The 11,639-nt window shown below is 38.6% G+C and overlaps 1 protein-coding gene across 3 annotated transcripts in view; it reads right to left on the bottom strand.

The window, feature by feature from the left end:
• Nucleotides 1-1,609: 1,609 nt before the first annotated feature.
• The window catches only part of ZNF239 (zinc finger protein 239), a 28,840-nt gene continuing 18,810 nt past the window's right edge, over nt 1,610-11,639 (bottom strand). For all 3 annotated transcript variants that reach the window (XM_019718432.3, XM_074337302.2, XM_088792160.1), the window contains one exon: nt 1,610-6,566. In XM_019718432.3, the coding sequence (XP_019573991.3) occupies nt 5,086-6,471 (1,386 nt within the window). In that variant the 5' untranslated portion in view covers nt 6,472-6,566 and the 3' untranslated portion in view covers nt 1,610-5,085. The remainder of the gene's footprint in view (nt 6,567-11,639) is intronic.

Below are 11,639 nucleotides of genomic sequence, written 5' to 3'. Positions count from 1 at the left end.
GGAGTCGAACTGGCAACCTTGTGGTTGAGAGGACGTGCTCCAACCAACTGAGCCATCTGGGAGCTCAGTGGCAGCTCAGCTCAAGGTGCCGTGTTCAATCTTAGTTGCAGGGGGCGGAGCCCACCATCCCTTGTGGGACTCGAGGAATTGAACTGGCAACCTTGTGGTTGAGAGCCCACTGGCCCATGTGGGAATCGAACCGGCAGCCTTTGGAGTTAGGAGCATGGAGCTCTAACTGCCTGAGCCACCGGCCCGGCCCTTCATGAGAGATCTTGATCTATACTTTTCCTTTCTTGAGATGTCTCTGTCTGGCTTTGGTATGTAGGTAATTCTGGCTCACAAAATGAGTTGGAAAGTGCTTCTTCCTGGAAGAGTTTGTATAGAATTATTATTAAATCTTTCTTATATTAGTTGGTAGAATTCACTTGTACCATCTGGGTCTGTACTTTTTTTTGTGGGAAGTTTGTCAGCGACAGATTCAATTTTATTTAATAGGGCTATTTAAGTTTTCTCTTCTTGAGTGAGCTTTGGTAGTTTGTGCCTTTTCAAGGACTTTTTCAGTTTCATCATATTGAACTTATTGGCATAAAGTTGTTAATAAAATTCCATACTGCTTTATTTGCCTCCCACAAAATTTGATATATTCATTTAGTTCAAAATATTTTCAAATTTTCCTCATTACTTCCTCTTTAACCCATGGCTCATTTAGGAGTATATTATTTAATTTCCAAATATTTGGGGATTGTTCAGATATGTTAGTGATTTCTAATATGTTCTGGTGATAGAACATATCTTGTATGATTTCCATTCTTTTAAATCTTTTGAAACTTATTCTATAGCCCAAAATATGTGAACTTGAAAAGAATGTGTGTTATGCTGTTGGTGGGTGTTCTATAAACATCACTCAATTGAAAATCTTATATATCCATGTCTTGGCCACCATAAATAAAGCCGCAGTGAACATCGGAGTACATGTATCTTTATGGATGTTTTCAGATTTTTGGGGTATATACCAAGGACAGGGATTGCTGGGTCATTGATAGATGATTGGATAAAGAAGATGTGGTATATATACACCATGGAATACTACGTTGCCATAAGAAAAGGTGAAATAATGCCATTTGTGACAAAATGGATGGATCATGAGATTATTATGCCAAGCAAAATAAGTCACACAGAAAGTCAGGAACACTGATATGTGTGATATAAAACTGAAAGCAACAAAGGAATAAGACAAACAAGTAAAACAACAAAAATTTGGGGTGGCCGGATGGCTCAGTTGGTTAGAGCACGAGCTCTTAACAAAGTTGCCAGTAGATTCCTGCATGGGATGGTGGGCTGTGCCCCACCCCCCCGCAACTAGATTGAAAATGGCAACTGGACTTGGAGCTGAGCTGCACCCTCCATGACTAGACTGAAGGATGACTTAACTTGGAGCTGGTGGGTCCTGGAAAAAACACACTGTTCCCCAGTAAAAAAGAAAAAGAAAAAATGAGGGTCAGGGGGTAGGGGAGTGGTAGATGAGGGTAAATGGGGTCAAATATATGGTGATGGAAGAACTGACTCTGGGTGGTAAACACACGTGATACATAGATGATGTATTAGAGAATTGTACACTTGAAAATTTTAATTAAAAAAGAAAATCGTATGTATCCTTACTGATTTTCTTTTTTTTATTTTTTAAATTTTATTTTATTAAATTTATTGGGGTGACAATTGTTAGTTCACTGATTTGTGGTATATAAACCAAAAACAACAAAAGAACAAGACAAACAAATGAGAAACAGAAACTCTTACTGATTTTCTATCCACTTGTGCTGTGGATTACTTAAGTGTTGAAATATCTCATTGAAAATTTGCCTATATATCTATTTCAATTTTACCTGTTTTTATTTCATGAGTTTTGAACCTCCATTCTAAGTGTACTGATCTAGAAGACATTTGCTTTACTGTTGGATTCCCAGGTACCAGGATAGAGGTCTCTCACTTGGGGCCAGTTTCTGCAGAGAAGAAACTTCCCATCTCTTGCTGGAGGGTACATCCCTGGTTGACAATGCACAGGGGTCGGGGAAGAGTATGTGTGTGTGGGATGAGGCGAACGTTCCATCTACAACCAGTCATGTCACTGCTTTCCCTCCATGTCTCACTCTTGTCCTTATTAGGCATTTCTGAGACAGTAGCCTAACTGGTTCCTTCTTATCCTTATCTTCATATGTAAGCAGTATAAATGGTGCCTGTATCTGCTCCGATACAACAGCTATCCTCCTTCCATGTTTCAAATTTTTGTTGAGATCTCCTTTGCTAACCATCTTTCTCCTGTTCTCTTTATTGCTGTTTTTTATAAATTCAACATTTCTCAGCATTTTAATTGCTGTCCAGGGAGATCAGACATATTTAACAAAAACACATTTCCCAGTCCTTTCTCTGCCAGCCATTTTGCTTAGTTGACCAAACCCTGGCATTTCTGTAGTACCAGCTGATCAGTTGCCACGTGTTCCCTACACATTAGCTTGTCCCAGCTCTACCTCTTGTACCTACTTGTTGGTATCATCTGCTCTCAGGTACCAACCTAATGCCAGTTTTATTCTGGCGACTACCTTGAGCATGATTCTTTGGACTTTCCCTTGCTTTCATTACTGAGGATTCAGCCTTGCACTCAATGCTCAGTTATGACCCTCTCTCACCAATGAAAGTAAGATGAGGAAGGCTGAAAAAGTGAACTAATAGGTTTTGTCCCCTAATTCTGACTGTCAGGGTAGGGGATGGGGAAGGATGCATTTAAAAGATTCTACTTTGGAACTGTACAGTACTGATCACCAGTATTTTGATTTAAAAATATTAAACAATTGATATAGAAAACAAACACCACCAATGAATAGGTAAGAATTCTAAGAATTGTAAAACTTGTCTCAAGTACTCAACAAATAATAATCTGTACATTAGATCCTTTGCTAAGTTAGTGATAGAATTATCAATTGAATATAATGATTACTGAGACTAGCCAAAGGTCCTTGTTCAACTCAACAAATACTGGTAAAACATCAAGCCTAGGGCAGCACTTGGAATTTTGAAAAGGATTGAGGTTTTAGCAATTTGAATACACTTTTTTTTTTTTTCATTTTCACATTTCAGAAATTGGGGTATGTCTGAAAATCAACCAGGAGCATTCTTTTTCACAATCCATGGTATGTGAAGATCTGATAAAATGTGACATACCCTGTTCTTCCTGCATCTTCATGCAGAAGCCCTTCTTTTCCTAATTTATTGGTTTCTCCAAACTTCCTTCCCATAATCAATGAAATGCTCCCCAAGGACTCTGATCACATTTCAGTGGTATTAAGGAAGGTAATGCTTAAAGAAGAGTAAAAACTGTTAAATATTGTTAACATTGATAACTTATGTATAAAAGGAAATCTGGAAAAACAGGCTATTTTATACCCATTTGAGACTTTCTGGGTATAACAGCTCAGTCACTACCCTAATATTTCCATATAGACTGCTCCATTTTGGAGTCAAATATTCTGAACTATCTCTTGAAGGAGGGCAAATGTCTTAAATCTGTCACCCTCCTTCACTCCTTATTAGAAATACCTTTGTTTCCCTTAAATTAATATATACCTTCCCTGTTACCTATGTCCAGTTAATTGCATCAGGTTACCTTTGGTCTGGATATGTCAGTTACAACCCCACCATCTCAAGCTAATAAATAAAGCATCCATATTTTCCCTATCTGGTATTTTTCATATGGATTCTAGTCATTGGAGAAAAATGAATATGGAACACTGGGCAGCCTCCTGAGCACTGCTTGAATTACCATTAACCATCATTTAGAAATTCAGGGCTACATTTAAGAGCTCATTGTATCATAACTTCTGATTTAATTATGTATTTGCAATCACTTTTCTACTCTTAACTGTTGCACAAGCTTCTTGTAGTAACTCCTGCAGGATGAATGCCTAACTCTTTCAGGTGTCCTAGCTCCACACCCAATCCCACCCATACCCCAAGAGAATTACATATGATGCAATGCATATTTTAGGCCTTATCTTCCCAAATATACTGTCCAAATATGGTTTAAATATTTTTATATAGCTATTTTTATATGAAGTACTTTTAGAGTTGGATGTCTATAGTGAGGTCTAAAGAGGCTGGGGATGCTGCAAAAACAAATTAATTTTTTGGGGGTACTTCAAATATTAACCCAGACATAAGCCTGAAGAGACAAATATCACAAACTTTCTCTCCTGAAACTTTAGTTTAGAACAGGGGTGGTGAAGGAAATTAAGGAAATGAGAGGGAAGTGTTGAGAGAGGAACTGAATTCATTTAAGTGTTTCAACTTCATTTGACATGTTTCAATAGCATGTAGGTAACCGACTTGGCTTTAGTTTGGGAGAGTCATATGAGATGGTGGTATCTGGAAGAACCCCAAAAGACTAGCTGCATCTAGGAAGAAGAACTATAGTACTTATGTTCCTGAGCAGTTGCTTTGGGAGGAGGAGGGCGTTCAACATCATGTAAAATGATGTGTGAGGTGTACCACACGAGTAGCTGTTCTCCACCTTCTTGTTGTGTGGTCACAGACTGTTGTACATTTTTGCAATAAAAACAACAAATTTCCATGTGTACTATATCTCCAACCACCCCTTGGCTTAAAACAACAATCATAGTTTAGACAGGGCTACTCAGGGCTGGAAGGAAATATGAAAAACAAGGCACATGATTTGAAGAGAAACCAGAGTTCACATTTCTCAGAGATTGTGAAAAAGGGAAACATGTTCTGCTTGGATAAATATAAAGTTCTTGCCATTACAAATGCTGGATAGGATATGTAGTTCTAGTAACACTGGCTGAACTACAGAGTACAGATGTTTTCACTCTACCCAACTAAGGAACTAAAACAATCAATTCATTGTATACTCTAACAAAGTTCTTGTTACTTCAAATACTTCGAGTGAACAAATGATTTTCAGTGAGGGAACATATCTTAATAACTCTTCTCTCTTCCCTGCACTGAATATAAAGATAAGAGTAATGTTAAACATATTTAAGTCTTTAGGGGAAAAGCATGTGACTGAAGACCTCACTAATGGGGATCTTTCCTGTGCACTCGTTGGTGAATGTGGAGGTTGGAGCTCTGGCTGAAGCCTTTCCCACACTTGCTGCACTCATAGGGCTTCTCTCCCGTGTGCACTCTCTGGTGGATGAGGAGTTTTGAGCTCTGGCTGAAGCCCTTCCCGCACTTGCCACAGTGATAGGGCTTCTCTCCAGTGTGGACTCTGAGATGGATGCGGAGATCCGAGCTCTGGCTGAAGCCCTTCCCACACTCATAGCATTGGTAAGGTTTTTCCCCCGTGTGTATGCATCGGTGAATATGAAGATTTGAACTCTGACTGAAGCCCTTCCCGCACTCTCCACACTTGTAAGGCCTCTCTCCTGTGTGGACTCGCTGGTGGATGTGCAGGTTAGAGCGCTGACTGAAGCTCATTCCACACTCCCCGCACTCATAAGGCTTCTCACCAGTGTGCACTCGCTGGTGGATATGCAGCTTGGAGCTCTGACTAAAGCCCTTCCCACACTTGTCACATTTATAAGGTTTCTCGCCTGTATGGACTGCATGATGAATGAGCAGACTTGAACTCCTCGTGAAGCCCTTCCCACACTTGTCACACTTATAAGGTTTCTCATCTGTGTGGACTGCTCGATGGATGAGGAGACTTGAGCTTCTCGTGAAGCCCTTCCCACACTGTTCACATTTGTAGGGCTTTTCTTCTGTGTGGACTCTCTGATGAAGCAGTAGTTCTGAGCTCTCACTGAAGTCCTTACCACACTGACTACATCGATGTTGTTTCTCTACAGTGTGGATTTTCTCATGTGGATGACTCTCTGAGCTGGTGTTAGGTGTTTTCCCACAGTCATAATGGTTACAGGGATGCTCCTCCATATGAGCTCTCTGATGGCTGACCGCCCGTGATTTCCAACCATAATAGTCTTTGCAGTTACAGTTAAAGGGATCTAAGGGTTCTTTCGATTGGCCATTCTGGCAAATTGCCTCACCACTGAACAATGGTGAGATCAGTTCTCTTACATCAGACATAAGTTTAATGTGATGGTTCTCTGAACAATGGTCTATGGGAGGACTTTGCCCCCCTATCAATTTTCTTTCAGTGGTTGCTTCAGTTACAAACAGACTTTTGCTTTCCTGAGGATCCTGGTGTTCATTCTTACAGAATGTCACTGAGGAGTCCTGTGTGGCCCTATGGCTCTGAACTTTCAAAGACAAATAATCTTCATTTTCCATGTTTTTGAAATCATCACTTTGAAGGGTCACCACATTGCTCTTGTTTCTGGAAATGTGGGAAGATGCTTCTTCCCACTTTTGACAAGGGGAAAGATCTAGTGCAGGGTTCCTGTACACTTCCCCTTGAAGGTTCACAATATAATCCTGACTCCCGGTTGTTGTGCTGGCCATCTCTTCCCAAGTTAGCCAGCAGGAAAGCTCTTCATGTAACAGATCCCTAAGTCCTTTCTCCTGATGGTTCTCCACAGAATTTTCATTCAAGTCTCCTAGGGAACAAAGACAATTCAGTGATAAGAACAAACAAAGGGTAGATTTCAAGATTTCAGAACTGGAGTGCCTAAGTCCTGAAGACTCAGTAAGTAGGAAAAAGTTCAGTCTTGTCCTTATAATCATGTCCTTTAGGTTAATGTCAGAAAAACAGAAGGCTTGGGTACACACAGCGGAAATCTTGTCTCTGCTTTTAAGCATAAACAATAAAAGTACTCCTCCCCTAACTCTGCAGAAGACTATGAATCCCAAATCCTTGCCACAAATTACACTTCATTTCACTTTACTTCATATTAATTCAATTTGCATTTAATTGGTAATCCACTCTAATAGATGCTGGGGATACAAGGAAGAAAACGAATCCTTCTGCTTAACAAGCTAGAGCCTACCTGGAAGAAAGACAAATATATCAACAATCATAACATCACATTAGTGCGACAGTAGATGCAGGCACAACCAGATATGAGAGCTCAGAGTAGGGGCATTCGACACAAACCTGGGGGCAAATGTAAGGGGGAAAAAAAAGTGAAATGTGAAGAGAAAATATAACATGTTCAGGAAAAGTATAAACACATCTTGTGAAGGATATAAGGCAGGTAACAGTGGTGAAAATTATGGCCTGCAGAGGAAGGCAGGAGCCAGAACAAAGGTCTGTGTGGTAGGGTGGGGAACATCCGTGCATTCACTAGAGGTTAGTTGTAAGTTCGACTGTTGATACTTCTCATTTTGACGCGAAGGGATTTAAAGCTATTAAAGGATTTCAACTGGAAATGAAATGACTAACTTGCTCATCAGAAATGAGCAAGACTTTAGGTAGAGAAACAACTGCTATAGCAAATCAGAAGAAAAGTATAAGGATGATGGTTATGGAGAGAATGGGAGAGAGACATTCTAAATCATGTGGCAACTAAATAAATGTAGAAAAAAAGGGAGGCACCAAGAATGATCCCCTCATTTCTTGCTTGAGTGACCAAGGTGCTGTGTAATAATTACAGGGAATACAAAAGGAAAAGGCTGGAGTGGAGAAGGAGGACAGATGACAAACTGTAAATCTGATGTTAATGTGCTGGTGGAACCTCCTGCACTGTTCAGAAAGCAGTGAGATATATGTGTCTGGAACTCCTGAGAGAACTGTGCTAGGAATATAGACTTTAGACTTAACTAGCATATATGTTGGTCAAAACTATTAGACTGAATACCCTAATATTATACTGAAGTGACAAAAATTTATAATAGTCTTGGAAGAAAACAAAGGTTGTCAATGTTGAGGAACTCCTAGATTATAAAGAGCAGATGGATTAAGAATTATGGAGCAATTAGGAAAAAAAAAAAAAGCACAGCTCAAATCACGTACAGAGAAGGCTTCTGAAGGAGTAAGAAATCTCAAGAAGTCCTAGAAATTCAAATTCCAAACTCAGAGTCAACAATTATAAAGTGAGAGAGTTTTGTCCTGGAAATTCAGGTTTGTTAATTTGTTAGGCATTTCTGATAGCTGTACTAGTTGTTGCCATTGGCAGCACAACTCTCCCAACCACCCTCTTTCCCACAAATAATGAAATACTGGGTGGCTAACAGAAGTGGCCCCATACAAAGTCTCAGGAACAAAATAAATGACCTGCTAAAGAAAGACTCCTAATAGTATTAGTTGGGCTTAAAAGAGAAGCAGAAGTTGAGGTAATGCTGAACCTGCACAATGACAGGGTTGATTAAGGTACAAAAAGAAGCAATTGACTCCACATGTGTCCAGGACGAAGCCTCAAGGGAACCCCTGAAGTGGGATTTCTGATTAGGGAGATACCGCAGAGCTGGCGATCAAGCCCCAGATAACTCCCCTGCCTGGAGGGGCACATCCATCCCACGCTCAGTCAGCAGAAAGGTCTCCTATAAGTAGAAACTGCATGCGCCAAAGAGGGTTGGGTATCAGCTGAGGATGTGCATGCCAGTATCATACTGTGATCATAACACTTTTGGGGAAAAAAAATGAGATAATAAGAAAATGTAAGCAGACAAAAAACATGTAGAAACTAATTTTAATAAAGAGTGGCACAAACTCAAGAAATAGTGAACAGAGGAAACAGAATTTAAAAGGTACATAACTAAAATCCCAGAGAAATCTGAGAGGATAGCACATCTAGAAAAACAACAAAATCTAACAATAAAATATAAACATGTTGCCATGAAAAATAATCAGAATTCTTCTAAATTAGTAAAAGGATTGAAAAAGATGATAATCATAATAATTAAGACCTACTGTGCCTCTTTGAAGCACTCAGGCACTAGTTACACAGTCTTATGTGAGAGGAGCTATTAGGACACCCATTCTACACAAGGAAAGCAAGGTTGTAATGGTTAAGTGTCAGGCAGTTTGATTCTACGCCCTGCATTCCAGATATGCTGAATAACAAAATGAACACATGGCTAAGATGGAAGATTGAGGGGTTCCCTAGGATGCAGAGTAAAAAGAGAGATGGAAAGAAAAAGTAAACACCCATCTTGTAGTTTTATGAATAAGTGGAGATAGAATGAAAGGAAAGAAATGATTAAAGAAATAAGAAGGATAAAACCAAACAAAACATTTCCTAGAACTCAACATTCAGGGCTCACTGGATGCTAAAAATGGTCTATTAAACCTCAGGACTTCAAGGGAAAAAGAAATCCCAGAAAATGCTAAAAGCATCCAGAGAGAAAAGCCAGGTTATGTGCAAATAAATGAGAATTATGCTGACATTGAACTACTAATTAGCAATACTGGACACCTGAAGATAATTGAGAAATATCTCCTAATTTTGGAGGAAAAATGATTGTGGAATTAGTATTCTATACCCAGCCAATCAACCATTTCAGTGGGAGGAATAAACAGACACTTTCTCAGATAAGAAAGGATTTAAACAATTACTGAAACAATTACTCAGGAACGTACTATAGCAAAAAGTTGTTTAAATTACTTTAAGGAAAAGATGACACTGATACAAGAAATAGCAATGAGCAAAGATGTCAATAAAACAGAAAATTACATTGAATCAATTTCTGATATATAAAGAATAACCAAATTAACCCAAACCCTATAAAACATGGAATGACCCCCCCTCCCTGCCCCAAATAACATATATTTTAAAAAGCAAGTATTAGCTTTAGGGGGAAAAAAAAAAGGAACTGTAATCATAGTATACTACTTGACTCTGCAGGAAATAAGAATTACAAAGTCAAAGCAATGTAAGCATTAATCACTGATGTGACTGACAAATTCTTGGGAGGATGGGCATAATGGGGGAAGTAATGTAAAAGAGCAAAATCCTCATCTATGATATAAGGAAGTCAATAGAAAATATCAAATATTGATAAATTGAAAAACAGAAGTATAATAAATTCAAATTAAAACCATACTGAGGTACCAATTTCTGGCTGTTACAAAACCCCAAAACCTGAATACACAAACTGCCTGTGAGTGTAAACTGGTATCCCCCTCCAAGGACATTTTGATAATTATTGATCAGAAACACAAACGTATGCACTCAGCATTCCTGCTTGGGAGTTTCACGCTTCAGATTTCCAGACACAGCTGTGAAATGATATTTGCACAAGATTTACTCGGTACAGACATTCTGTGGTAGCAAACAACTAGAAGCCGGATACAATGGAGTTGGGGACATGACAAAAAGTTTTCCTGTGCATCTTTTTATTTTTGCAGTATAACTTTAATCATTTAAAAATATTTAGTACACTTGGGGATTTTACTTTTCTTTGCTACTCATGCATAATTTATTTTCTACCTTTGTCCAGCATGTCCAAAATTCTCATTGTATTTTTTTGTTCAGCTTTATTTAGGTATAACTGACAAATAACATTGTACACCTTTTTATGCTCTTTTCTTTTTTTTTTTTAAAGTAATAGCTGCATAATCATGTTATTTAGAAATATGAAGTCAAGCACAATAAGGAATAGTGGAAAGGATTAAAACTGAGTGCCTCTGAGAAGCCACACAAGGAGTAGCTGAGAAGGGGGACTAGTTTTTATTATGAGCTTTTCCATATAATTTGCTTTATCTAGGTGAATATATTACTTTGTTTGCAAAGTTTAAAAGTAATGGCAAAAAGAAAAATGAAAAAAATGATAAAACAGTGCAGTATGGAGCAGTGAGGTTATGAGGTGGGCCAAAATTATTAAATGGTCAAAGGACACGGCTTCAACATCCTAGCTATCCAATACTGGGGATGGCTGCAGAAATGACAGGTCTATGGAAATCAGCGGGCAAAAATTATATTAATGGTAGGTTTTATAAGTAGTAATAAAACCTTGTGATATTAGTTTTTTAAATATTTAAAATATTAAGAATGAGTATGTAATATCAGAAGAAAATGCTGACATGAGGAAAGAGGTCCTTTTACAGGGAGTTAATATGACAACATAGATATACAGTACATATAGAATACATAGAAAAAACAAGATAAACAATTATTGGTGATTTCATTTCACATTATACTTCTGTGTTCTTAGAATTTTTGAGATTTTTTTTATCTTGCATAAAAAATGTTGGACAACTATGTTCAATTTTATATCAATTAAAAAGGAAAACTTAGAGCAGAGCTCAAAACTAGAAGCACATATCCTACTTCACTTTTGGCAAACCACTCACTACAAAGTAGGCTGTGATACTGGGTAAATCAGATCACACCACTCCATTGTTCTACTGGCTTACCACTGAACTTGGCACAAACCCATACTTTTTACCAGTGCTTTCAATGCCACAGTGGAGCCAGGCCCTGTCTGCCACCTCTTCCCGCTGGATTCTTCCCAAATGCTCCCTGTATCCTAGCTACACTGTTTCTTCCAGGTCTTCAGGTCTTCCCTTGCACATCTCTCTGAATATTCTTCCCCTAACCAGTAACCTCTTTAATGCCTAGTAATACAGTGGTACCTCAGTTTTTGAATGTAATCCATTCCGGAAGACCGTTCGAGTTCTGAAATGTTCGAAAACCGAGGCACTGTTTCCCCACAGAAAGTAATGCAAAATGGATTAATCTGTTCCAGACCTTTAAAATCAACCCTTAAAGCTGCAAATTGAGCATGAATTT

Source organism: Rhinolophus sinicus, chromosome 15 (genome assembly GCF_057876585.1).
Source record: "Rhinolophus sinicus isolate RSI-liver-muscle chromosome 15, RSI-T2T, whole genome shotgun sequence".
NCBI lineage: Eukaryota > Metazoa > Chordata > Mammalia > Chiroptera > Rhinolophidae > Rhinolophus > Rhinolophus sinicus.
The sequence above is the reverse complement of the archived record's forward strand: the minus strand, read 5'-3'. Positions and strand labels throughout refer to the sequence as shown.